The sequence below is a fragment of the Mesocricetus auratus genome, unplaced genomic scaffold, assembly GCF_017639785.1.
Source record: "Mesocricetus auratus isolate SY011 unplaced genomic scaffold, BCM_Maur_2.0 Super-Scaffold_100691, whole genome shotgun sequence".
Classification (NCBI taxonomy): Eukaryota; Metazoa; Chordata; class Mammalia; order Rodentia; family Cricetidae; genus Mesocricetus; species Mesocricetus auratus.
In genome coordinates, this window is record NW_024429267.1 from 56,230,178 (window position 1) to 56,258,038 (window position 27,861).

The window sequence follows — 27,861 nt, forward strand, 5'->3', positions numbered from 1 at the left end:
TTGAGGTCCATGATGTTTCTGCTGAAGTGTCCCGCCTAAATAAGTTCTTGGCGGGACCTTGGAATGATACTTTTGTAAGTGTCACCAATACTTTGGCTCACCAAATTGTAATGATAAATCAGACTAGGGTAGACCCTGTTTCTGCTGAAGGCTGGTGGAATGCTATGGCCCAGATCGGGGGTTGGTACAGTGTTGGGGTGGCGCATTGTCTCTGGGGATCTTGGGGCTGGTTGTGGCCGGGATTGAAGTCCTCGCCTTGTACAGGCTCCCGCAAGTCTTCTCCCGCAGGGAGCAAGTCCATCGGCAAGTTACTCAGTTTGGCTTATGGTGCTTCCAGAAGCCATGGGGTCTGGTTACAGATGCTCCAGAAGCGAGGGGTACCAATGACAGGCAACTCATGGAGACGTCTCCCACCTAAGACAGGAAACCCATGATGGATAAGGGAAGGCGTTCTCTATGCGACCTAAGACAGGGCCCCTCATATAAAATAAAAAGGGGGAATTGTGGGAACATGACCCTGATGAAAAAGCCTATTTCCCTGAGGCAAGAAGCCATCTGGCAGCAGTAACCGCAGAGAAAAACATGTTGACTACGAATGGGCTGTTCCTTCCATTCCCGGAACAGGGGAAGGGCCCCTGGAACAGCCTGGCAGCTCCCTGAACCCTGATGAGGCAGGACACTGCCCCTGCCTCCTCCCTTTCTCCCTGATCTGGTGCTGTGGTATAAAAGCCTGTTTTGGAGTTCAATAAAGAGTCTTCTTGCTAGCCTACTTAAGTATGGTGCAGTTAATCTGGACATCTTCCGGCAGGAATCTTGGGCCGTTGCTACATTGTATGGCCCCCTTTCAATAATGTATAAGGTAATTCACCAATCAGGTTTTAAACATTTATTTATTTGTATCTTATGTTCTGTTGGTGTTTTGCCTGCATCTATGTCTGTGTGAGGGTGTTGGATCCCCTGGAACAGGAGTTTCAGACAGTTGTGAGCTGCCATGTGGGTGCTGGGAATTGAACCTGGGTCCTCTGGAAGAGCAGCCAGTGCTCTTAACCACTGTGCCATCTCTCCAGGCCCCACCAACCAGTTTTATATTCTAAGACCAAGTAGAGTGTACCATAAAAGTGGCTAACATTTACAGTGTACTTGAGGGTATGCGTCTTACATGTTACCTTCTTAGTCCTGAGATGAGCCCCTATTGTCTGAGATGATGATGATGATGATGATGATTTTTGCTTCTTTTTTTTTGAGAGAGATCTTGCTATGTAGCTGAGATTCGTTTGGAACTCACTATGTAGCCTGGGCTGGCCTTGAACTCAGACATTCCTTCCTCAGCCTCCTTAGTGCTTGGATTGCAATCTCATCACGTTTATTTTTTATGTCTGTGCATACCTGTGGATGTAGGAGGAAATGTACACCTATGGCAGTAGAGGACCGCTTTCAGGAGTCCGTTCTCTCCTTCCATCTAGTGGGTTCCAGGGATTGAACTCAGGCCGTCAGTGCTGGTCGCAAGCACCCTTGCTAGATAAAGAGGAGACATGAAGGAGTGGCACACCTGTCAGGGATTTACGCTTCTGAGCTCAGGCTCATCCGAGTATCAGGTTACCGTGGAGCCCTGTTTTGCCAAGAAACTCGATAGCAGGAGGCACGAACGCGCAGTTTTAGGAGTTGTATGTGCATTTTGACTGGAAGCCAGGTGTTGCAATGCGGCACAGGTTTTGGAATCACCCCGAGTTGGATCATGAGGACTCATCTACTCACCATTAAAGGAGGAGACTACCGGTATTTTCTCCCGAGGACAGCATAAGCACACCGCCAAACCCAGCAAGTCATGAGGCTTTCATCAACCCATCCATCACCTGGCCTGGACCAGGGATGGAGGCCGGCGCACCTGCTCCAGCTGGTCAGCAGGGGGCGCACGAGGCCCGGAGCCGCGAAGGCCTCCGGGCGGCGGCTCCAGACCGCGCGTGCGCGCCTCGTTCCCGGGCTTGCGATCGGGCCGTTCCGGCTTCGGACCCCGGGGTGCGCGTGCGCGGCAGAGCCAACGCGCTGCTGGCGTCCCCCGGGAGCAATGGCTAGCAAGAGCTTGGCGTCCCGCTTCGGGGCCTCGCGGCGGTTTCTGAACGGCTTCTTGGCCGGGGCCGTGGTGGGCGCCGCGGGAGCGGGGCTGACGGCGCTGCAGTTCCTCCGGCGTCGGGACGCGACGGAGCCGGAGCCGCACGGTGAGTCTGCGGGTTCCCGAGACCGTGCTGCCCGGTGCCTGGTCCGGAGCCGGCCTTCAGTAAGTGCCTCAGTTTCCCCTCCTGTTGCTGTGGCGAAAACTGCGGCGGAGTACCCGACGACGGCAGCTTAAGGGAGGGCAGCTGGCCACGTGGCTTCCGCAACCGGGGAACGGGGAGGCGTGCGAGCTGCCGCCCGGCGGGGCTCCCCGGTTCTCCTCCAGGCTGCAGGGTGGGAGTCCCAGCCAGGGAGCGGCCCCGCTCATACGTAGCTGGGGCTCCCACCCCACCCCACCCCACCCCACCCCACCCCACGGGCTTGCTTTCCTGCAGCCCACCTGCCAGCCTACCCTTGTGCTAAGACGCTGGGGGAAGCGTCAGTGAATGAGGGGTGGCTTGGGTCCATTCTTTCTCATCGTGACCCAGCCAGGCATCAAACTTGTTGGAGTAACGGGTGTGTGCGCCCCACTCATGGCGCTGTGGTCTTTAGAAAAAACTAAAGTGAATACTAAGCCTGGCAGATGAAATACCATGCTGATGAAAAACTAAAATGATGGCCATTTTTTTTTTTGGTCTCCTTAAGTATGGAGACCCTTTCCCATCCAGTTTTTCCGATGACTAGTTTTTCCTTTGAGATCTCCTTATAGTCTGAGGTGCAGACAGATTTGGAAAACTGCCGAAATCGGATCCTTATTTCTTTTTGGAACCAGGAGTTGAAGCTAGGGGCGTCTAGTACACCCACAGGTCTGTCCCTGCACGCCCCCTGCCGGACCTTTATTTAAAAGTTATCACTGAGTGGGGTAGGCGGAGGTAGGTGGCCTGCCTGGGCCACAGAGTGAGTGCGCAGTTGGCTTTGAGACTGTTTCAGAGTCAAAAGTAGAGGGACTGGGAATGTGGCCCTATTGGAATTCTTGCCTAGCATGAGTGAGACCCTGAGTTCCATTCCCCAGCGCCAAATCAATCACACCCCCTAGAATTGAAGCTTGTTGTAAATACACAGCGTAGGCAGCGGAGGGTTTTGCTAAGCTGCTTCCTTTGACTTAACAATTGCAAAGGTGGGGTCTGTTTGATCAGACCCTTGTGATCCCCAGCACTGAGAATCACTCCCTGGTGAGACCTTTGAGCCATACACTTTTAGATATCACTGTTGTCCTTGTAGTCCTTTGTTCTCATTAAAGATCACTAATTACTTGCTTTCTTTTCTTTTCTTTTTCTTTCTTAGAACCTGCAGAAAAAGTTGCCTTGGAACAATTTGGATTTCCTTTAGCTGGGATGGAGACCAGACTTTACACTAATCATGCCTTGTCTTACGATCAGGAGAAGCGGGTGCCCAGATGGGTCCTTGAACACATATCCAAGGACAAGATCATAGGTAGGTGGTCGGAACAAAGTGCAGGTGCCCACATGAGAGAGTTCCCAAGTTTAGAACAAGGGGATTGCTGGTAATATTCCCAACCTCCGCACCTCGCAGCACACACCGAAAATAGTGACTAAATGGATCAAGCTTAGTATCCGAGGAACCCCAAGACCCTTCCCAGCTGTTCCAGGGCTGAGAACATCTGTATTTCAGCACTTAAGTGTCAAGGCTCCATCATAAAGATGGATGCAGCGAGTGTGGTCTTTACCTCAGCAGGTCTTCTTGATAAACACCCGCTAAGTGTGCTTGCACAGCGCTGCAGAGCTGTGCGGATGCAGCCGGGACTGCGGTAGATGGTCTGTAGTCCTGTGGTATTTTATTCACCTAATCCTTTTATTATTTATTTATTATTCGAGATGGGGTTTCTCTGCGTAACAGCCCTGGCTGTCCTGGAACTCACCCTGTAGACCAGGCTGGCCTCGAACTCAGAGAACTGCCTGCCTTCCGAGTGTGCACCATTACCTCCCAGAGTTTTGTGGCATTTTAACTGGGGAGTCAGTTTGACCTGTCAAATAATTATGAGCCCGTGATAAAGATCACTAGCCACCTTTCTGAAAGAATTGGTTGCTGGTCAGGATGGTGTCACTAAGGAATGTTGCAGGGTGTGCTGGAGGTGTCCCAGGAGGTGCTTTTGCTTCTGTGACAGTGGACTGAAGAGTAGGTAGGAGTTACCTAGCCATGGGCCAGGTGGGCCTCGGGATTGGAGAAGAGCGTTCTTGGCAGAAGGAAACCGCCGTGTTTTCCTGGTGTGGAAGGGTCAGAGTGCCGCAGCCGTGCTGTGGGATGAGGCTGGGGGCTGCCGGTTGTGACGTCTGTTCGTGTGTCCTCCATGGCTTGGAAGGTTCTTTGATTAACATCACCAGCTCTTGATAATGAATGTCAAATTGGTTTCTGAGTCCATTTACCTCAGTTTACTTGGTCATTATTGAGTGTCCGGTCCCAGCCTTCACCTGTGATGAGTGTTGTTAAGCTTTCCCAGTCTAATAGCTGACTTTACTGTATTTATTGTCAGTGAGAGATGTTATTTTGTGGACTATTCTTCCTCTATAAGTTTTGATGGTTTTATTTTTATTTTTCCATGATAGGGTCTTATGTGTCCCTGGCTGGCCTTAAACTCCTAGAGACCTACATTCTCCCTCCTGAATGCTGGAATTGAAGGTGCATGATACCACACGTGGTTTGGGTAGTCTTTTTAAAATTGTGTTGCTGGGTGTGGTGGTGCACACCTTTTTAATTTTAGGAGAGACAGGGAATTCAAGGTCAGCCTCTATAAAAAGAAGTTCTCAGCCAGTTAGGGCTATACTATGAGACCCTGCCTCAAAAAAAAAAAACTAAAATAAATTGATGGTACAGTAACTCCTTTCTGTCTTAAAGGTAACACACACACACACACACACACACACACACCCCACACATATTTTGCTATAGTTTTTTTTTTCAGACATGTAGACCAGGCTAGCCTCGGGTTATCAATCTATCTAGCTAAGGATAACCTTGGACTCCTGTTCTCTTACATCTGCCTTCTAAGTACTGGAATTACAAGGATGCCCAACCACATCCCACTTAGTAGTTTTGTTCCTATTTTGTGATTTACCATTGAACGTAAGGTCTGTACATTATTTCTCTTCACTTTAAAACGTGTGCCGGGGCTGGCAGGAAGCTCAGCTTGTGAGGAACCGATGCACAAGGCTGACCTGAGTCTCAGAGCCTACATGAGAGTAGGAGAGAACCGACTCTGCACAGAGTTGTCCTTTGACTTGCACACAGGGTCTATTTTTAATTATTGGGGAACTTATGCATATAATGGGTTTTGATCAAGTCTACCCCCTATTCCCTCTCCTTCAATTTCTTCCCTATCCCCTTTACCTTTATTCCTTCCTAGTTCAGCTAGTTCAGGTGTTTCTCTGTTTTTTTTTTTTAAGACCCTCCCACGCCCCGCCCCAGGTCCACTTAGTGCTGTCAGTATGTGTCAGGGTGTCGGATCTTGTATTGGGGCATGGGTAACCCCTCAGGGCCAGTGGCTCTTCAGTGAAAAGAGGGACTTTGTGACTCCGTTTCCCCGCTCTGTTGGGATTTGGTCCGGTTTGATCCTGGGCAGGTCTTGAACATGCTGTCGGAAGCGCTGTGAGTTACACGCTGGCACTTTCACACTTGATTTAGTGGGGACGTTCTCTGTCTCCTTGTTCTCACTGGAGCTCTGTCCAGTGTGCTTTTCTTTTAACTGGAAAGGTGAGAGTCAGAGTGTTAGGAAACTTCACTCAACGAGAAGCATCCTGCCCTAGACCAAGCCTGACTCAGATGAACTATCTGAACTATGTTAGGAACTGGAGACGTGTCTGTGGTCCCTGACAACAGCTACTCACAGTGATACCTGCTCACACTAGCCGACTTGCTTGCCCTAGGGGAGCCGTCCGTAACCATTTTGTATGTTTTTCTTCAGGTGACGCGGACAGAAAACATTGTAAATTCAAGCCTGACCCCAGTGTCCCTTCTGCCTTCAGTGCCCTCAATGAGGACTACATTGGAAGTGGCTGGTCGCGAGGACACATGGCCCCAGCAGGAAATAACAAGTTTTCCAGTGTACGCATACTTTTGAGAGGATGAGGGTGCGTGGCTGGTGATCTAGGAACCAAACCGTAAAGCTTGAGAATGTCTGTCTCTCTGTCTGTCTGTCACTCTGTCTGTCTGTCTCTTGCCTCTGAAAATTAAATTCTAAATGTAAAGGGAATTGAAAAGCCACTAGGAGATCAAGCTACTCGTTTCTTTAGTTTTAATTTTAGCTCGTGCATGTTAAACAGACATTTACCACTGGGCTACACCCCTGTCCCTAACTCATTCTAGTTTGAAAAGTTTGAGAACTGTAGAAAAGTTGACAAAGTGGCATTCCGTCTGATCCAGTGGCTGCCACGCTGAGAACCGCCCTTGAAGAGCTGGGTGTCGGGGTAGCTGTGGCTACGGTCATTGAAGCAGAGTTTTGTGATGTTGACCAGACATGCCATGGGAGTGAATTTATGGTGGCTGGAAACTGGGAGAAAAAGATGTTTTCTCTGCCACCTCTGAACTAAATGTTTTGTTGTTGCTTTTTTTTCACACCTCTTAAATAAAATTCCTGAAAGTTGACCTTTTCTCCAGGGGCTTAAAGCCAATTCGAATGCATTCTCACACTTTCTTTGGAGACTTTTAGTCCTTGGAGCTTATTATAAAATGGTAAGAAAAGCCAGACACACTGAACGGCTTACAGTATAGTTCTCCTTCTTATTACTATTGGAGACAATCTCATGTGGTACAGGCTGTCCTAGAGCCCATTATATAGCTTAGGATGACCTGGAGTTCCTGATCCCTGTTTTCACGTCTGAAACTCTGGGAAGATAGGAATGTACCAGCTTATAGTCTTTTTAAAAATTTATTCATGAATTGTGTCTTTTTGAGGCAGGGTTAATCTGTTTTTTTTTTTTTTTTTTTTTTTTTTTTGGTTTTACGAGACAGGGTTTCTCTGTATTGTTTTGGAGGCTGTCAGTCTAGCCCAGCCTCGAACTCACAGAGATCCGCCTGCCTCTGCCTCCCGAGTGCTGGGATTAAAGGCGTGTACCACCAATGCCCGGCTAGTCTTTTTTATAATTAAACTTACTTTGCGCATATGTCTGTGCATGTGCATGGATTGTGTGTGTCTGTGCGTGTGCATGGATTGTATGTGCATATGTCTGTGCGTGTGCATGGATTGTATGTGCATATGTCTGTGCGTGTGCATGGATTGTGTGTGTCTGTGCCTGTGCATGGATTGTGTGTGTCTGTGCGTGTGCATGGATTGTGTGTGTCTGTGCGTGTGCATGGATTGTGTGTGTCTGTGCCTGTGCATGGATTGTGTGTGTCTGTGCCTGTGCATGGATTGTGTGTGTCTGTGCGTGTGCATGGATTGTGTGTGCATGTGTCTGTGCGTGTGCATGGATTGTGTGTGTCTGTGCCTGTGCCTGTGCATGGATTGTATGTGCATATGTCTGTGCGTGTGCATGGATTGTGTGTGTCTGTGCGTGTGCATGGATTGTGTGTGTCTGTGCGTGTGCATGGATTGTGTGTGTCTGTGCGTGTGCATGGATTGTGTGTGTCTGTGTGTGTGCATGGATTGTATGTGTCTGTGCGTGTGCATGGATTGTATGTGCATATGTCTGTGCGTGTGCATGGATTGTGTGTGTCTGTGCGTGTGCATGGATTGTGTGTGTCTGTGCGTGTGCATGGATTGTGTGTGTCTGTGCGTGTGCATGGATTGTGTGTGTCTGTGCGTGTGCATGGATTGTGTGTGTCTGTGCGTGTGCATGGATTGTGTGTGTCTGTGCGTGTGCATGGATTGTGTGTGTCTGTGCGTGTGCATGGATTGTATGTGCATATGTCTGTGCGTGTGCATGGATTGTGTGTGTCTGTGCGTGTGCATGGATTGTGTGTGTCTGTGCGTGTGCATGGATTGTGTGTGTGTCTGTGCGTGTGCATGGATTGTGTGTGTCTGTGCGTGTGCATGGATTGTGTGTGTCTGTGCGTGTGCATGGATTGTATGTGCATATGTCTGTGCGTGTGCATGGATTGTATGTGTCTGTGCGTGTGCATGGATTGTGTGTGTCTGTGCGTGTGCATGGATTGTATGTGTCTGTGCGTGTGCATGGATTGTGTGTGTCTGTGCCTGTGCATGGATTGTGTGTGTCTGTGCGTGTGCATGGATTGTGTGTGTCTGTGCGTGTGCATGGATTGTATGTGCATATGTCTGTGCGTGTGCATGGATTGTATGTGCATATGTCTGTGCGTGTGCATGGATTGTGTGTGTCTGTGCGTGTGCATGGATTGTATGTGTCTGTGCGTGTGCATGGATTGTGTGTGTCTGTGCGTGTGCATGGATTGTGTGTGTCTGTGCGTGTGCATGGATTGTGTGTGTCTGTGCGTGTGCATGGATTGTGTGTGTCTGTGCGTGTGCATGGATTGTGTGTGTCTGTGCGTGTGCATGGATTGTGTGTGTCTGTGCGTGTGCATGGATTGTGTGTGTCTGTGCGTGTGCATGGATTGTGTGTGTCTGTGCGTGTGCATGGATTGTGTGTGTCTGTGCGTGTGCATGGATTGTGTGTGTCTGTGCGTGTGCATGGATTGTGTGTGTCTGTGCGTGTGCATGGATTGTGTGTGTCTGTGCGTGTGCATGGATTGTGTGTGTCTGTGCGTGTGCATGGATTGTGTGTGTCTGTGCGTGTGCATGGATTGTGTGTGGAGACCGGAGCGCAGCTTTGTGCATTCTTCCTTTCACCCTCCTGCCAGCTCTGGGCACCTAATTAGGGTGAGAAGCTGGTGAGGCAAGCGCTTTGCCTGCTGAGCAATCTCACTGGCCCTGGGGTGGTTCTTTTGCATAAGGACAGGTTTCTGTCTTGGAATGCGTATGTCTTTGTTTAAGTAAGTAGGAGTGGGTTGGGGGTGTAGGTGGGGGCAGCACTGATGAGTAGTCCTGCAGGCACCAGCTGTCAGAGCTGCCGCATCTGCTTGTGGGGCTCAGGAGGGAGAGCATGCTAGAATAACGCGCTGTTTTAATTCCTTTCACAGAAAGCCATGGCGGAAACCTTTTACCTTTCTAATATTGTGCCTCAGGATTTCGATAATAATTCTGGCTACTGGAATAGGTATGTGTGGATGGCGGGTGGTGTGTGGAAACTGTTGGCATGGAAGTGCCGTCTCTGCTGCTTTTCAGATGGCCTCCTGGCTGAAGGGCCGGCTTCTGCCGTGTTTGGGAGTACAGACTTTAAAAGATAGCCTGCCTTTTTGGTGGTTTGCTTCTGCTCAAGTCGGGTTTTGAGAGAAACTACTCCAAATAATACTCGCGATGGTAACTGCAGCACGTCTTGGGAAGGCACTTTGCTCCCAAGCTGTATTTGTGAGGCACTGTCAGTTACCAAGGCTGGCCTCCAATTGGGGATTCTCCTTCCTCAATCTTGAAAGTTCTGGGGTGACAGGTGTGCACCACCACACACAACTGTCTGTCTCTGAGCTTTGCAAGAGAACAGTTTTGGTGTGGTACAGTTCAACACAGCCGTTAACCACTTTAGTGGTAGAAACCAAAACATCGGAGCCTTTTGCTTTCTTCTGACATTGTTAAGTTCTGTCCAGGTGGTCTCACTGGGCGTCTGGGCCTAGCACTGGTTGAGGTTGTTTAAGGTAGTGTGCTTTTCCTATGTAATATTTTATGGTTCACAATAAGGCTAGGAATGTAGTTCATTGATAGATGACTTGCTTCAAATGTGCAGGGGCCACGACTTCCATCCCTCCTCCAAAAATCCAAAACGAAGGAAATGAAAGAATAGAGCTGGGGAGATGGCTCGACACTCAGAGCACTGCTTGCTCTTCTAGAAGGTCTGAGTTCAGTTCCCGGCATCAACGTGGTGGCTCACAACTGCCTAACACTGGTTCCATGGAGCCCTCTTCGGGGTCTCACATGTTCACTTACATACATGCAGGTAGCCCACACATAAAAAGACATACAGTTTTAGAAGTGAACACTAAGAAAATGTTACGAGTCCAGCGGCCAGTGGTTAAGAGCTCACGCTGCTCTGGTTCTCAGCCTCCGCACCAGCTAGCCCACAGCCGCCTGTAATTCTGTCTCCAGGGTTCTATCACCTCTCCTGGCCTCTGGCACCTGCACCCATGTGCTTGTGTGCAAACACAGACACATAAACCGTGAAAGGGACCTGTGAAGACTTCTGTCATTACCAGTCATGGCCCATGTGTTTCATTTGTGCACCTGAACCCCGACCACCTGCTCAGATGATGGTGTGTGACATCATAAAGTATGTTTTTAGGAGAAAAGAATTGTTTTAAAATGTAACCCAGCCGGGCGGTGGTGGCGCACGCCTTTAATCCCAGCACTCGGGAGGCAGAGGCAGGCGGATCTCTGTGAGTTCGAGGCCGGGCTGGACCGACAGCCTCCAAAACAATATAGAGAAACCCTGTCTCGTAAAACCAAAAAAAAAAAAAAAAAAAAAAAATGTAACCCACAATACTATTGCGCTTAAAAAAAATAACAGTAACTCTTTAGTACCAACTTCACAGTGTTCATTTCCCCGAGTGTCTCATTGGTCGTTGTTGGGATCCAATTAAGGTTCAGATTTAACTCATGGATCCTTTCAGTCCCTTGTAAAGCTTTTCCTTACAACTTGCTAAAGGTCTGGGGTGCTGTTCTTACCCCTTCCCGTGTTGTATTTCTGATTGTACACCTGTGGGGGAGCCTTTTACATTTCTTCTCCTGAGGGAGGTCTTTGTAGGGAGGAGACCTTCACCCGGCAATGGGGCATCTGTACTTCGAAAGAAACTTAGAGGAACGGCAGCAAGTACTGTCGTCTCCTTCAGATCTCATCCAAGTGCAGTATAAAAAGTGCCTGGCACTGCCATGTCGGTGGCTGTGTTGTGACCCTCCACCTGTGTCCCTAGCGCCGTGCTGTGTAGATAGTTCCCCTAGAGGTAGCTGCTGCATGGGGCTGCCAGAACGGAAGAGTTCATTGTTCCTAGTATCTTTCGCCTTTTAGGGAAGACACATTCGGGTGACATGTGACAACAGAATGATGGTTTGGTTCCAGCAGTCTTTCATGATCGTGTTCTAGAAATAGCCACGACTTAGGAAAGTGCAGTTAGCTTTTGACTCTTCCAGGTAAGTGTAGGACATTGACAGACGTCTCAGTGTGAATCTTACCTTCAGCTTCAGATGGGATGAACTTGAATAGCTATAGTCTTGATACTGTGTAGCTTTGGCTGGCCTGGAACTCTTATGTAGACAAGACTGGCCTCTAACTTACACAGATCCTCCTGCCTTTGCCTCATGGGTGCTGGGATAAAAGGTGTGGGTCATCATGCCAGATTTGAAATATATATATATTTTAATAGTTTGAGGTTCAAAAGACTGCTTCAAGTTTTTGTTTTTTTTTTTTTTAAGACAGTTTCTCTGTATAGCTCTAGCTGTCCTGGAATTCGCTTTGTAGACCCTGCTGGTCTTGAACTCAGAGATTCACCTGCTTCTGCTTCCCGAGTGCTGGGATTAAAGTTGTGTACTACCACTTCCTGGCTTTAATTTTTTTTAAGACAGGGTCTCACTGTGTAGCCTTGAACTCATAGAGATCCAACTGCTTCTGTCACCTTGGTACTGGGTGGGACTAAAGGTGTGCCACTATGGGTGTCCCTAAGTTAATATCTTAAATGAGATGTCTTGGTGTCTTTCCTAAGGACTGGGTGGCTTGTCACCTCCTTACGTGTGTGCCTGCGAACATACAACATATTTGATATGTTTTTCAGAATAGAAATGTATTGTCGTGAGCTGACGGAGAGATTTGAAGACATTTGGATAGTATCGGGACCCTTAACCTTACCTCATACTGGAAGCGATGGGAAGAAAGCAGTTAGTTACCAGGTAAGGACTCTAACATTCCCGGTCATGTTGTTCACGAACTCATAATCTCATTCAATTCTCTGCTTCTGCATCTCACTTTTTCAGCATTGCTTATTGGGCACCGTTAGGTTTATAGGAGTAGAGGATACAGTGATGGGTAAAAAAGAGTCCTTGTCTTCAAGATGCATACAGTTGGGTAAAAAAAGAGTCCTTGTCTTCAAGATGCTTACAGTTAAAGGGAGACGCTCCATAGCCAACTATGTTAGAGTTCCTTTTTTCTTTCTTTCCTTTTTTAATGTTCAAGACACTGGGATCCCCCCCCCCCCCCCAGACAGGGTTTCTCTGTATTGTCTTGGAGGCTGTCCTGGAAGCTCTGTAGACCAGGCTGGCCTCGAACTCACAGAGATCTGCCTGCCTCTGCCTCCTGAGTGCTGGACGCTGGAATTCTTACGGACGGCAGGAAGCAGACTAAGTGTATGAGACCCTTTAGTGATGTGAGAGGCATCAGAGACTCCTGCTGTGGAAGGCTCCAGTGCTGGGATTCCTGAGCGTGTTACAGTATTGCGTTAGCAGGGCTGAGTGCTCTACCCACACTGCGTCACTGGATTTCTTCATGGGGAGGTCCCTGAGGACTGTGCCAGAAGAACGGCACCGTGTGGTCCGTACAGGGTGGGGAGAGAGCCAGAGCTGTACTTGGAGGGCCACTTAGCTTTGGAGATACCGCGGGTGTTTAGTAAATTCTGGCTAGCTTAAACCCTCAGAGTCTGGCTGCAGAGCAAATGAGCAGACTTGGGGTGCTCTGCACCTGCCTGCGATTGCTGTCTAGATCGGATGTGCTGTGCAGTGTCAGCACCTAATACTGTGACCCGTGTTCCCAGGACAGCCCGCTTCACTCTCCTGTGAAGTCACGCACCGCGATGCCCACTCACTCTTAATGGCGGTGAAGGAAGGCAGAAGAATTTGTTCTTTAAGACTAATCCCTTTCAGTTTTCTCTTCTGACCAAATTGCTAATTTAATTTTAGTATACATTTTTCAATAATCTTAGAACTTGCCAGGTGGTGGTGGCACACACCCTTAATCCGAGCACTCGGGAAGCAGAGGCAGGTGGATCTCTGTGAGTTCGAGACCAGCTTGGCCTGTTCTGTGGAGTGAGTTTCAGGATATCCTGGGCTATGCAGAGAAACTCTGTCTTGAAAATTAAAAAAAAAAATCTTAGAACAAAAATGCTTAGAACTGCCTGTTGCTTTTGATTTCAATATAATTATTCTTGGCTTTGCCTAGATTCTCTTACTCTCACCACCAAAAAGTCTGGTGACTTATAAGCCTGGAATGATTAAGTTACAGTTTTGATTTATGGAATTGAGAGATTTATATAAATAGCTTGCTGTGTAATGAAATTTTACTCAGTATAAAAGGAAAAATTGACCCTTCATTGTCTTATGTAGTGTTTTCTTTATTATATTTTTTATTTAAAACAATTTTTAAGTTTAAATATATTTTGATCATATTCTTCCCTCCCCCAAGTTCTTCCAGTCATTTCCCCTTCCTGCCCATCCGACTTTAAGTTTGTTCTCAAGCAAATAAAAACCTAATACAACAACCCTCCTCCCTCAAAACCAAGGCAGCACCCAAAAAGATAAAAAACAAGGCCAAACGTGTGTGTGTGTGTGTGTGTGTGTGTGTGTGTGTGTGTGTATTTGTGTGTGTATATTGGTGTGGTGGTTGTGTTATCTGGGTTGTTCAAATGCAACATTTGTACATTTTAGGTGTTGCTTTTCTTACGGGATATGATTTTCTAAACTACAGCTTATAAGAATGTGTGTCCTATTTTAGGTGTTGCTTTTCTTACGGGATATGATTTTCTAAACTACAGCTTATAAGAATGTGTGTCCTATTTTAGGTGTTGCTTTTCTTACGGGATATGATTTTCTAAACTACAGCTTATAAGAATGTGTGTCCTATTTTGTGCTGAGATGGCTCAGCAGCAGTGACATAGGCTTTTCTAGAAATCATGTTTTCCAAAAACCTCCTCTTGCTAATAGCCCTAGCACTTCAGAGAAGCGCGGGTTCCCTCCAGAGTCTCATGGGGGGACGTACAGACATGGAACATCTTGTCCCCGCGGCAAGGAAGCATTCAGACAAACGGATCTCTTGGAGGACAGAGGAGTGAGCCGGAAGGAGCTCCCATTTACCAATCTGACTAAATCTGAAAGCCGAGTGCAGTGTAACCCTTCGGGTAGTCAAGTAAACATACGGGTTGCAGGGGACATTCCTGACTGATGTCAGCCAGGGAATTGTCAGGAGTGGAAGCCATGAGGAGCATTTTGCAGTCTTCACAGTACCAAGTGATTCAAGCAGAGATCCTCAGTAGGCGTCAAAATGTGGGCAGCAGTTGTGTGTGGGACCTTCCCACAAGCCATCTGATGATCAAAAGGTGAGACATGATGTCTTCCTAACCAAATAGCCAAAGTGTATGTCTCTAGCAGTGGGACTTCTGGTGTGATGTATGGAGGAGAAAATACATTTCTGCCCATTTCTGCCAAAATGGGTAACATTCAGTCCCATTGTGTGGCAGTACTGGGCGGAGCCCAGGGCAGGACCTTATGGAACACTGTGCTTTATTACAGAGAGGGGCCATGTCATGATCACAGGTTGGGGTACCAGCTGCTGATGGGGGATGTCCTGTGAATATATGTTTCTCTTATTGGTTGATGAGTAAATGCTGATTGGCCATAGCCAGGCAGGAAGATAGGCAGGGCTACCAGACTAGGAGAATGCTGGGGAGAGGGACACATAGGGAGTGACTCGCCAGAGAGACGCCTTTAGTTGCCAAGGAGACGGGGCTTCACTGGTGAGCCAAGACCATGTGGAAATACATAATAGTCATGGGTTAATCATTAAGAGAGCTAGCCAGTAAGAAACCTGAGCTATAGGCCCAACAGTTTATACTTAACATAAGCCTTTGTGTGTTTATTTGGGACTGAAGGGCTGTGGGACCAGGCGGGACAGAAACTTCGCCGACAAGCTGCAGACCTTGAGTGTCTGAGACAGGAAGACAAACCCTGCAGTGTGGTCTTAGAGGCGGAGAACAAGGCTGCTGAGGAATGTTTGGGGAGAGCGGGCTGCAATTGAGGTTTGGAGACTAGTGGGTGGTACTCGATTTCCTGGTTTTGGGAATTGCTCTCTGACTGTAAGAGAATGTCTCCGTAAGAGGACAGTATGTCCTGGAGGATCAAGGAGTTGGGTCTGTGACTTAAGTAAGTGTAGAGATAACAGAAAAGAGAAAGATAAAGGAATCAAGGAAAATGGTAACAATTGGTGGGCATAGGTGAGCAATGGAGTTCTTGGACGTTTACAGAGTCTGTTTGGAATTCAGAATTGGAAAAATATAGAAATGCTGTGTCTCAGGTCTCAGTTTTCATACAATGGAACTTGTGTTTCCGTAACTTGGCTGTTTTTCTGTGGATGATGCTTAAGGTGGTCAGGCAGCCCGAGGAGTTTCTAGAGACCCGGCAGCTGTCTTCACAGTCTTCGGGATCATGAGGTCGGTCAGGGGCAGCTTTCTGAAGGGTGTATTTTGAGTGATGGTCTTGGTTTTTGTTTTTATCTTTAAGATTTCTTTGTCTTTTCTTTTTTTAAGATTTATTTAAAAGACTTTTTAAGAGATTGATTTATTATTTTTTAAAGGTTTATTTATATATACGGTGTTCTGCCTCCCTTACAGAAGAGGGCACCAGAGCTCACTGCAGATGGCTGTGAGCCACCATGTGGTTGCTGGGAATTGAACCTAGGACCTCTGGGAGAGCAACCAGTGCTCTTAACTTCTGAGCCTGTAACATTGAATTTTTCTACTAAATTTGTAGGGTCTGCTGATATTTTTATTTGTTTTTTGAGACAGGGTTCTGGCTGTCCTGGAACTCACTCTATAGATCAGGCTGGCCTTGAGTTTACAGAGATCCACCCACTGCCTCCTGAGTGAGGGATTAGAGGCATGACCACCGCCGCCTGGTGGGATGACTTTCTTACCCGCTTCAGCACTTCCTGGTGCATCCCTCTTCCGTGTTCCCGTTCAGCCCCTGTTGTCCATGATTGATTCTACTCTTGGGCCCATTGAAAACACAAAACCAGCATTTACAGTATTGTGTGTGTAAGTCCTGTGTTTGGATCTGTAGGAAATAGATATAGTTCTGTGTCATTAAGCCTGTGCCATCGAGAGACAAGTATGACAGCAAACGACAGAGTCACGGAGCAGAGGGTGAAGATGGCAGGGAGCCATGGCTGCTGCTTTTAGGAATGTGGTGATGCACCTTTACTTTCTAAGTCAGGTGGTTCAGGCCATTTAATGTCATACTCTTTTCAAAAAGAGAAAAAGTACCTTTTTAAGATTCTTCTTGCCGGGAGGTGGTGGCGCACACCTTTAATCCCAGCACTCGGGAGGCAGAGGCAGAGGCAGAGGCAGAGAGGCAGAGGCAGGGGCAGAGGCAGAGAGAGGCAGAGGCAGAGGCAGGGGCAGAGGCAGAGAGAGGCAGAGGCAGGGGCAGAGGCGGGCCTCCCGAGTGCTGGGATTAAAGGGTGGTGGAAGAGGGAGGAGGGTGAGGAAGTAGGATTGGTCACTTGGGGTAAGTAACAACCGGGCAGAATCCTAACTAAAGTGAGAGAAGCCGGACTTGCATGTTCAGGGAACAGTGTTCCGCCAGTGTGACAGCCGCTGGTGGGCTGGGGAAGATGGGAGAAGCCCAGACTGGGTGGAGACAGGCTGCTCCTGCAGGGTTTCGGTTGGGAGAGTGGTGTAATCTGGTTTACATTTGCAAAACCCCGTTTGGCCAGCAGCTTGAGAAGAGCAAGTGGAGATAGGAGTTGACAGTCGAGCGGCTAGTGGAACTCGAGAGGAGATTCTGCAGGCGGGGGCTTCCTGGGGCTCCTTTGGAAGGAGGAAGGAGTCTAGTCACCTTCAGTCTGAGATGATAGCGACCAGAGAGGGCAGGGATAGAGACTCAGGGGCTTGCGCTTTGTCGTTTTGAGACGTGATGACCACTCAGAGGTGCTCAGTAGGGGGATGAGTGAGTCTGGACCTCAGGACAGGCTTGGTGTCTAGACCGGCTTGGGAGTCGTTAGCACACACACATTTAAGATAGGGTGAGACACAGGAGTGCAGATGGGGGTCGTCTCTGGTACAGTTAGGCCTCAGAGGTCTAAGCGTCAAGAGTCAGAAAGTAGGAGGAGAAACGGGTGACCCAAAGCTGACAGCTTATTTCAAGGGAATGATAGTTTGGTGACGGGCCCCCGGTAAACTCAAGGGCAATCTTAGTTATTATGTATTTTCATTACACTTGGCTTAGGTCCACTTAACCCTAAATTCCCCAGACCCCTTTCCTTATAGTCTCTTGTATTACGTTGAGGTTCAGCCTCAGTTTCTGGAAGAGGCAATGTGAAGGAGTTTAAGGGAGTCTACAAAACCCAGATAGGTGATTAACAGGTATTTATTAGGGGAGCACTCACACAGTGATGGTGAATAACCCTGAGCTCTTCCTGCCCCTGAAGATGCAGTCTCTGCCCTTCCAGATGCTCCAACCACAACCCAAGAGCATGAGCCAGCCCCTCCTCTTCCTTATAAGGGGTAAGGTCCCAACACCTTAAGCCACGCCCCCAGGATGCAGCCACCACCGCAAGTCCTCTGGCAAAACAAGATGCCACCACAGCAATGTAGGTAAACTTTCTAGTCTTTGCTTATGTTAGGGATGTGGGTCCAGAATTTACACACCTGACAAGTTCTCTAGGGAGTCCTACGTGGACCATGTAAGGATTGAGAAGTGTTCTTTTCGAGATAGTTAGCTTCATCCTGGAGGTGGAGCAAGGCCATTGCTTTAGTGGCACAGTACTTGTACAGGTGCATTTTGGTTCCCAGGGGCCCTGCTTCTGAGGTTGCGTGACAAGTTGACTCTTGAGGTTCGCTCTGCTGTTTGCTGGCTTGTCATCTGTGTTCACATTTATTTTTAGCTCCTTATGGAGGGTGGAGAAAGCTCCAAAGAGTAGAGCAAATTTCTCCACCTTTAGTGCTCACCGTTAGGAAGGCCTGGGAGTGTGTGAACCCCGTCACTATTATACGTCATGTGTGTATATGCGGAGGTGGAGTGTGAACCCCGTCACTATTATACGTCATGTGTGTATATGCAGAGGCTGAGTGTCAATAAGACTTCATCATGTAGTCATCTAACTTTTATCTCCTCAGACCTGTCCCGTGACCTCTAATTTAATGTACTTATTTTCACTAGTAGATTTCTCAACAATAATGTAGGCTTGCTAGTTTGGGTGTTATTTTTCAGATCAAACTTGATTCCCACTAAAAATTTAAACCCAGAACTCCTTAGTATATCTGTTAGTGTGAGGGCAAGATACCATCTGTTAGTAATTAAATTAGGAAAAAAAAAAACCCTTTCGCTATTTTAAAAATTTAATTGGTGCTGGGTAGTGGTGGCTCACGCCTTTAATCCCAGCACTCGGGAGGCAGAGGCAAATGAATCTCTGAGTTCAAGACTAGCTTGGTGTACAAGAGCGAGTTCCAGGACAGCCTCCAAAGTCACAGAGAAACCCTGTCTTGAAAAACCAAAAAAAAAAAAAAAAAAAAAAAAAAAAGAATTTAATTGGCCCCCATCCCTAACCCAGAAGGTATTTCCAATCGATAACCACATGCAAATGAAAATTTGGTTTTCTCCCAGGGGATTTCATTGGGGAAACAAACTACTCTTAATGGTACATGCCCAGCAGTAGGTGGTCAACCAATAGCAAACTCTACTGCATGTTTGAGGGTTCCCAGTCTCATAATGTCATGTGTGGGCTTTTAAAAAAAATTGCCTGTTTAAAAAAATTTTATGTTTTTCTTTTTTTTTTTTTTAACCCTACAAGTCCTTTGCGTATGTAGTGTGTGTTCCAGTTTTGGGTTTTTATGGGGTTCCTGATGTGCGAGTGAGTGGGACTCTGAGTCTTACCTGTTTCTTGTGCCTTCTCTTGGGCTCTTCCCCTGCTGTTTGTTTTGTCCTTGTGGTGGTTGGAAAGGGAATGCCTCCTAGGCTCAGGGAGTGGCACTGTTAGGAGGCGTGGCTTGCTGGAATAGGTGTGGCCTTGCTGGAGGAAGTGTGTCATTGGGGTGAGCTTTGAGGTCTCAGATGCTAAAGCCAGGCCCACTCTCCTTTCCTGCTGCCTGTGGATCCAGATGTAGAGCTCGCTCTCCAGATGTGGATCCAGATGTAGAGCTCGCTCTCCAGATGTGGATCCAGATGTAGAGCTCGCTCTCCAGATGTGGATCCAGATGTAGAGCTCTCTCTCCAGCACCGCGTCTGCCCGTGTGCCACCATGCTTGCCACCATGGCCGTAATGGATTGAACCCTGAACTGTGAGCCAGCCCCAAATTATCAGAGTAGCCCTGTCATGGCATCTCTTCACAGCAATAGAAACCCTAAGACAGCCCTGTTTCAACATGCTAGCCTTGTTTTATCTTATTTTATACTCTATCTTATTATTCCTTAGAAGCCTGCTTTTTTTTTTTTTAAGATTTGTTTATTATGTATACGGTATTCTGCCTGCATGTATCCCTGCAGGCCAGAAGAGGGCACCAGATTTCATTACAGATGGTTGAGAGCCACCATGTGGTTGCTGGGAATTGAACTCAGGACCTCTCTGGAAGAGCAGCCAGTGCTCTTAACCACTGAGCCATCTCTCCAGCCCTGCCTGTTTTCTAATGAGAGTCAGAAGAGGTGGATCTGAATGTGAGGGGAGGAGGAGGAACTGGGAGGAATAAAGGGAGAGGAAGTTGTAATCAGAATGTTTTTTTTTTTTTTTTTGAGACAGGGTTTCTCTGTATTGCTTTGGAGGCTGTCTTAGAACTCACTCTTGTAGACCAGGCTGGCCTCAAACTCACAGAGATCCACCTGCCTCTGCTTCTTGAGTGCTGGGTTTAAATGTGTACGTCACCAATGCCCGGCTCAGAATATGTTATATGAGAAAAAAGTAACCTCCTCCTCCTCCTCCTCCTCCTCCTCCTCCTCCTCCTCCCCCTCCCTCTCCCCCTCCTTCTCCTTCTCCCTCCTTTTTGGGACAGGGTTTCTCTGCATAGCTTTGGCTGTCCTGGAACTTACTCTGTGAACCAGGCTGGCCTCAAACTCATAGAGATCCTCCTGCCTCTGCCTCCCGAGTGCTGGGATAACAATTGTGTACCACCAAGCTGGGCAGTGGTGGTACACACCTTTAATCCCAGTACTCAGAGGCAGAGGCAGGTGAGTCTCTGTGAGTTTGAGGCCAGCTTGGTCTACAAAGCTACACAGAAAAACTGTCTCAAAAACAGAATTGTGTACCACTATCTTCTGGCAATAATTTTCAATAAAAGGAACAAATAACAAAAAGAATTTATCTGGGCAGAAAGTGTATTCGTGCACACATTTGAGGGAAGGTGGGGCTGCGGGGGGTGTGGGGGTGGGGTGGGAAGAGGCGTCCCGTGCTGAGAACAGCACATCTGTGCAGAAGAGACCAAGAGCGGGGTCTGGTGGTAGAAACCCGAATGTCCAGCCGTGAAATCCAGACAGTCGTCTGGCATGTGGGACCTTTGAGAAGCACCAGTTCCAGCCGAGCATCTGAGGGTCCAGTGGTGTCCTTTAATGCCGCTCTGAAGGGGACACGCTGAGCAGTCCTCAAGAGCCTCCTGTTCTGCCGAAGGAACAGTGTGAACTCGAGCTCCGTCTCCAAGGGGGTGCTTGGCAGTTAGGCATGACGACTCTGAGTCACACAGCCGTTTAAGACTTGCTGCTTGTTTCCGGCCGTATACACTCTCCCCCAGCAGGACGTGCCCAGCCGACGCGGGATCCCTGGGTCTGCTGTGCAGGCGCTGGAGCGTGTATGCTGTGCGCTTAAACTTGGCAGAAGTGAAGCCAAGGAGCTGGCGTTTAGTGAGGGCCCTGGTCACTCTCGGCATCGCAGGAGCGCCCTTCAGCATGCTGTCATTCTGACTCACGCAGCCCTAACCCAAATGCGGCAGGCGTTCGGAAGCAGGATGGCAGGGGGAAATCCAGGCCGTACAGCTCCTGACTGATCGGCCAGGGGAGATCCAGACGCGGGTCTGTGTGTCTGCACATTTGATGCTCAGTCAGCTTCGTCCTCTGGGGCTCTCAAAGTTCTGTGGCAAAGGGTCGCCTGACTGCTGGGTACAGAGCATGAGGCCGTCAGGAATGGAGGGTGCCGTGGGCGGAGGCCAGGAGTATCTGCTCGCATGCAGAAATAACAGAAAGTGGGCCAAGAGGGTTCCTCACAGCCAGGCAGAAATGTCCACTAGAATCTGGGGGAGTGGATCACAGCACCCTAGAAGTCGAGGCCTCAGGGAGGAGGAGCAGCAGTGATGTTATCAGAAGTGAGTCATCTGACAGCTTGGATCAGAGTCACCCTTAGAGGACTGAGGCCCTGCGTCTGTTCCAGAGAGACTGAGTCCGGGTGAGTGAAACACACCTGAGGATTTGGACTTGGACTTTAAATGACCTGAGGAGAGGTGGTATCCGTGCGGTGTCTAACAGTCTGCTCGTCACTGCGGAGCTGCAGTCCAGATTTCTGCCGGTCACTAGTAGGGAGGGAGGAAATCGGAACTCTGCCCCGGGAATCCGGAAGTCTAGGAGCTTGTTCATTATGTATCTGCCGCTGTCTGCAGCAGTTGTCCGGTAGGTGGAGCTCGGTTTAGTTTGAGCTGCCTTGCCGGCTGCTGTCTGCTGGCTTTGAGTGACACAGGGGTCACCAACATTCCTGTTCACTTCCCATGTCTCCACACTTTTCTCATTCCTTCTGTCCTCCTAGGTGTGGATGGATTTCATTTCCCAAACTACTGATTGTCCGTCCATCCGTCCGCCTGTCTGTCTTTCTCGTGATTGGCATTTTCAGGGCGTGGTCTCGTGTGTCCCAGCAATTTTATTTTGATTTGATTTCCTTCCTTTCTTATTGGGAATGGGGTCATTAAATGCATTTGTCTTAAGGACTTTACTCAAGACACAATAACTTTATGACATTACAAATAGCAGGCAGAGCCTGTATTGTTTCTTGCCGACTTTTTGTGGAACTGGGGGTTCTTTGTGATTATAGCGGGGATAAGTTGTTATTTCTGTCTCTTGGAAGGAAGGAACCCAGCTCCAGGCAGTATATACGAAATAACCAACTTAGATGTGAGTCCGTCTTACAGCTAGCTGTCCTATGTGTTGTATTTCCGGCCACTTTCACTTGGTTGATTTCCAGGTTTTGTTAGCCTTGAGGAGAGACCAGGGTTCCTGGGCATTTTAATGGCAGCAGCAATCTCCTCTGTGAAGCGTTTTTATGCCAAATCTTCTGTGAAAAAGATCTGTTGCTGATGTGCTGATATTAAAAGCTTGGTTTGTGTTAAGCCATATAGAAATCCCTTGTCCGCAATCATTTGTGTTCCATTTGGTTTCTCCTTCTGAAACCTGCTGTTGACCTTTAACTGGTCTAATCTTGCTGGAGCCTATGTTTTCCCACTATCCCTCTGCAAAACCTGGCTTTTGAATGACATCTACTGTAAAAAATAGTTTTTTTTAACACGTCTTGGGGATTTTGAAATCTTTTTTGTTGTTGTTTTGAGCAGGGTCCCATGTAGTTAGTCCAGGCTGTCCTTGAACCCCTGATCCTCCTGCCTCTAGTTCTCAAGCTTCTGGAATTGTAAGTGTGTACCGTCATACCCTCTTCCTCGTCCTCCTCTCTCTCACTTTGGATACAGGGTCTCACTATATAGCCCTGGGTGGTCCCAAACTCACATTCTCAGTAATCTCCCTGCCTCTGCGGCCCGTGTGCTGGGTTTAAAGGCGTGGGATTTTTTTTCCTTATCTAGCATGTCCGTCTGTTGTCATGACAGTTCTGTGAGGGCACTTGGGATTGCAGGAAGAAAGAGACTGGTTGTGAGTTGTAGCTTGTGGCCAACTGGAACCCGAGTAGCTGTCTAGTCGACTGAACTTGTGCATTCCAGGAGCATTTTCTCCAAGTAGGAAAACTTACGTGTATTGCTGAGTTACCTATAAGGAAGAGAACCCTGTGTTATTTAAGATTATTTGTGTGTCTGTTTGCCTATTTGTTTTGAGATAGGTTTTCTATGTGTAGCTCTGGTTGTCCTGGAACTGGCTCTGTAGACCAGGCTGGCCTCGAACTCAGAGATCCACCTGCCTCTGCCTCCTGGGTCTGGGATTAAAGGTGTGTGCCACCACCACCAGGCTATAAATCTCAAATTTAAGGAAGAAACAGTGGGTTTTTAAATTTCCAAACAGGCACGATCGCCTTAGATGTGCTGAGAACACAGTAGATTGACTTGGACAAGATAACAAGTTGACTTCATTTTCTGCTTACTTATGGAGATGTCTAGAAGAGCCCCACGTTTCGGCTTTGAGTCAGAGCAGTGTCATAGCTGAGTGGTGGAGAGCTGCTGGGCGTCCCTGCAGCTCTCAGGACGGCAGCGCTGAGGTCCTTTAAAAAAACCTGAAAAACCATAGAGATGGCGCATTGCCTTGAAGTGAAGCCATGAAATGGCAGACGTTTATGCCTTTTGCTGGGTTTTAAGGAACTCAATTAGGAGTTCTGTTTGGCAGCCAGAGAGCATGGCTAGTTAAATGTCTGTGAAAGTAGCCGTTTGCTTGTGGACAGGGAGCCCTTTTGGTAGACATAGTGAAATGAATGTACAGAAGGCTCTCCAAGGCTTTGGAGGTTCTTATGCTGTGGTGCAGTGGCCCCGAAAGCCCACCAGGTGGCACCAAGAATCTGCTTACCCACGGGTCCCCAGCCACTGTGAAGCATTTGAAGCTCATTTCAACTTCTATCCCCTTGTGAATCTGGCTCCATAGTCGCTGTGTCCTTAATTCTGGTCCCCGGATCCCTCATCATACTTATTCATCATCTTTTAGCATCTGGCCACATTCTGCTTACGGGGTAAGCATGGCATTGGCACCCCCTTAGATAGCACACTGCTGCTGCCTGTCCCTTTCCCTTTTAAAATGAGACACACAGCCCAGGCTGGCCTTGCGCTCCCTGAGTGTGCACCAAGGATGACCTTGAGTTTCTGATCCTCTTGCCTTCACCCGAATGCTAGCTAGGACTATAGGCTGCTCCACCACACCCAGTTTATCCTGTGCTGGAGGTCAGTGCCAGGTTCCGGATCCATGCGCATGATTTGTTAGTATCTCGGGATCCATGAACCAGGTGTGGATGCAGTAGTTTTCCTTCTCATCCCTTTTGCTTGGACGAGCTCTCTTGGCCTCGTTGCACAAGCCACTCTTGGGAATAAGAACTTTGAACCTGTGGACAGTTGTGGTTTTATAAACTTCACTCTGTACTAAGCCCAGCCAACCGCTTTCAGTATGTTCAAAGATGGTTGTGGCCGAGTCTTCCCTGAAGTCCTGTCATTGCTTGTGACAACGTGTGACAGACGGAAGATGGCCATGGAGTTCTGGGCTGTGTGCAGTGTGGATTGGATTTGTATGAATCAGGAAAGAGTTTTGGCTCTGATCTTGCTGCCTTCTTTGGGTTTCCGACAGGACACCTGCAGGCAGAACTGTCTGGTGGGGAGGCCCCCGACCGAAGGCACACTGCGGGCATGCTCGGTCGGCTTGTGTCGTCTTATCGGGGACCATTAAGAAAATGGACATTCAGCTTTCATTCTTTTTTTAGGCGGCAGATGAGGCTTTTAAGCGTATTGGAAGGACATTTGAAGAGGCTCCATAATGCTATCTCATTAGTGCGGTCATCCGACACAGCCAGCTTGTTTTTCTGCCTCTGCCTGCCTTCCTCGTTGTGTGGCTGCCTCTCCAAAGTGTCTGACTTGACGAGGCAATCTGGAAGCCCGATGCTTCGTAGTCCAGGAGCAAGCGAAGCTAAGCAAACGCTGGTGCGTGCGCGTAATGCAAAGAAGTGAGCTGCTATTAAAGTGATCTAGAAAGTTCTGTTGATGTGGTAGCTGGCTGCTTCTTCAAAGGCTGCCTGTCGTTTCTTGGTGAGGTTGCTGACCAGGGCCGTTTGTGGCATGAGAGCTGGGGACACCGAGGCCAGCGGTTTTGACTTGCTGCGTGGATCATCCAAAGCCCTGGCCGTGAGACAAGAGTAGACGGCAGTCAGTGCTTGTTTCCAGCACCCTTCCTCCTCCGTCCTCCTCTGTGGGGTAGCATTGTTCTCAAGACTGGCTAGAACCAGCCTGCTCCACACTCGGCCCTGTTGACTCTCTGCTTTCCTTAGCAGTTGGACCATGACGCACTGGGGTTTGCTGAGGCTGCTTGCAGGGGCTTCTCCAGGAGTGCATCTGAGACCCTGGAGACTGTTGGCACAGATCAGTGCCACTAACCGGGCTGCTTTGTTTTTAGGTGATCGGTGAGGACAATGTGGCGGTCCCCTCACATCTTTACAAGGTGATTCTGGCCCGCAGGAGCCCGGAATCTACTGAACCGCTGGCACTGGGGGCCTTTGTGGTGCCAAACACAGCCATTGGGTTCCAGTCCCAGTTAACTGAGTTCCAGGTGAGCCTCCAGGACCTAGAGAAGATGTCAGGTCTGGTGTTTTTTCCCCATTTGGACAGAGCCAGCAACATCCGGAATATTTGCTCTGTGGACACCTGTAAGCTCCTGGGTTTCGAGGAGTTCACTCTGTACCTGAGCACGAGGAAGATTGACGGAGCCCGGTCCGTGGCCAGACTGGAGAAGGTCCTGGAAACACTGAAGAGCTCAGGGGTGGAGCCTGACGATTACTTCCTGTCTCGCTATGGGAAGAAGCTGGAGGAACTGAAAGCCAAGGAGCAGGCAGACGCCCAGCGGGAAAAGCTGTCCTAGTGTGGGTGTGTGCTGCGCACCCGCGATGAGCAGGCGCGCCCTCTCCTGACGGCTGCGTTTTAGTGGATTTCTTTTCAAGAAACGATGGGATCCTGACTAAAAATCTCTCCAGAGACTTGCTAACTCAAAACCCAGTATTGTTTTCTTTCGCTAGGATCCGGTGATGGAGACGGCTTTTAGAATTCCTCTCTTATCCTGCCCTGGGTGACGTACTTCTTGCTTCTCCTCTCATGACCCTGACGTCCTCCCATCTGTCTGTGCTGAAGCTTTTCCTCATGTGCTCTGTGCGCAGTGCTTGGCTGTAGCGTCAGACAGTGAGCCTCTGTGCAAAGTCCCAGGGTTCCCATCTTACACGTGGGGACGCTGAGGTGTAGAGCACTGTGTGTGTTCCCCGTTGGTGCTCTGCAGAGCTAAGACAAGGTTGGGTGGGGTTTGACTCCAGTATATTTCTATGTCCGTGTGTATTTGTGGCCCTGCGCTCCGCTTGCTGGGAAGGCTCTGTCTCTTTGCTGTGTCCTTGGGCAGAGACACTTTGATACCTGAGTCGGGAAGACTAGAGCAAGGATGGCGGTACTTCTGGGTCTAACCAGAGCCTGCGATTCCCTCCAGGGACCACATGGGGTCAGATAAGTGTTTCTTCCTTCCCTTGGGGCGTGCTAAAGGAGCCCAAGAAAGGTGTGTGCCGAGCCACCAGGTACCTGAGCTTCTGTCGTCTGCCAGGCCGTACACCACAGGTGGGTAGAGCCTGGGCCGCTCCTGTGGGCAAGAGCAGCTGTCTCCTGTCTTCCTGTGCTGACATCGCAGAGGCTCACAGAGGCTTGAGCTATCCTTAGTGTACACGGTGTGGTGGCTTCCAGGCAGGACTTGTCTGAATCTGTCACTCCACTGCTGTCTTCCAAGCAGCGGAGTGAGGGCGGTCTTTGAGGGGTTGTGTGTGCCTCTGATAGCAACGAGATGGCTTTTACAATAAACGTGAGGCGGTGTTTGGCCCTGTTCTGCTCCTTCATTTGAGTAAAGACAAAAAGTCGGGTTAGGGCATGGTAGCTGATTAATGCCACTCTGTTTCATCTCTCTGATCCCCGTTGGCTTGTGCCAACCCTTCTCAGGGTAGAAAGCCAAAATGTCCCTGCGACCAAAAAAGTCTGTTACTTTCTCTCCTCAGAAGAGAGGTGATGTGTGGGACCTGGGTGTTTCTCCAGGAGCCCCAGGAGGCTTGCGGGCACCCTTGATGGTCGGTGACTTAGGTCCCTGCAGGTATTCAGAATGTCTCCGTTCTGTTACGCTGGCCTGACTTGCTGGTGGCCTTGAGGTTGCTGTCTTCACTCCTGTCTCTCCTAGATGTTGAGGGATCTTGAGTATCTCAATAAGTTAATATATCTTGGGATTTTTATTTCCTATGAAATGTTTCCTGGTCATCATGAAAAACAGAGATAAGAACATAACACAGTGTGCCAGACCTCATTTATTCTCCTTTTGAATCTTCATCTGAGTGTTTTGCCTGTATGCATCCATCTGTGTCCACAGCATGAGTGCCTGTTGCCCACAGTGCTTAGCAGAGGTCATTGGATCCCCTGGGAATGGAGCTACAGATGGTTCTGAGCCACCATGTCAATGCTGGGAATTGAATCGGGGTCCTCTGCAAGAGCAGCCAGGACTCTCAAGCACTGACCTCATCCTTTATGTGTAGAACTTGCATCGGTGTACAGCTGTGGCTGTTGAGCTGCTGTGTGAACATTGTCATTAAGAGTGCCCCAAAGAAAGGGTTAGAATTTCCCTCTGGGTCAGGTCACTGTGGCCCCTCAGTGTAGCTGTCAATTGTCCTGGATTCCATGCAGTAGGTTCCTGGGCCTCACTTGACTCAGAGACATAACGTTGTCACCGGCTAAACCTGACTGGGCCACTGTCCATTTGCTACCTTAGTGGGTTCCCTCGGGTTCTCAGACCAAGCCCGGACCACCACCCTTTGTGCCATTCACCCATCCCGATCCTGGTCTGAA

The 27,861-nt window shown here is 48.7% G+C and overlaps 1 protein-coding gene across 2 annotated transcripts; it reads left to right on the forward strand.

Annotated features, from left to right (window-relative positions):
* Nucleotides 1-1,976: 1,976 nt before the first annotated feature.
* Nucleotides 1,977-26,851, forward strand: Exog (exo/endonuclease G). 2 transcript variants are annotated; one of them, XM_005082344.4, is made up of 6 exons: nt 1,977-2,216; nt 3,436-3,585; nt 6,071-6,210; nt 9,199-9,275; nt 11,932-12,046; nt 25,403-26,851. In XM_005082344.4, the coding sequence occupies exons 1-6, from the start codon at nt 2,066-2,068 to the stop codon at nt 25,862-25,864; spliced, it is 1,095 nt and encodes a 364-aa protein (XP_005082401.1). In that variant the 5' UTR covers nt 1,977-2,065; the 3' UTR covers nt 25,865-26,851. The 2 variants fall into 2 exon arrangements, with proteins under 2 accessions (XP_005082401.1, XP_021089897.1); XM_021234238.2 differs by having other exon boundaries at nt 2,144-2,275.
* Nucleotides 26,852-27,861: the final 1,010 nt, after the last annotated feature.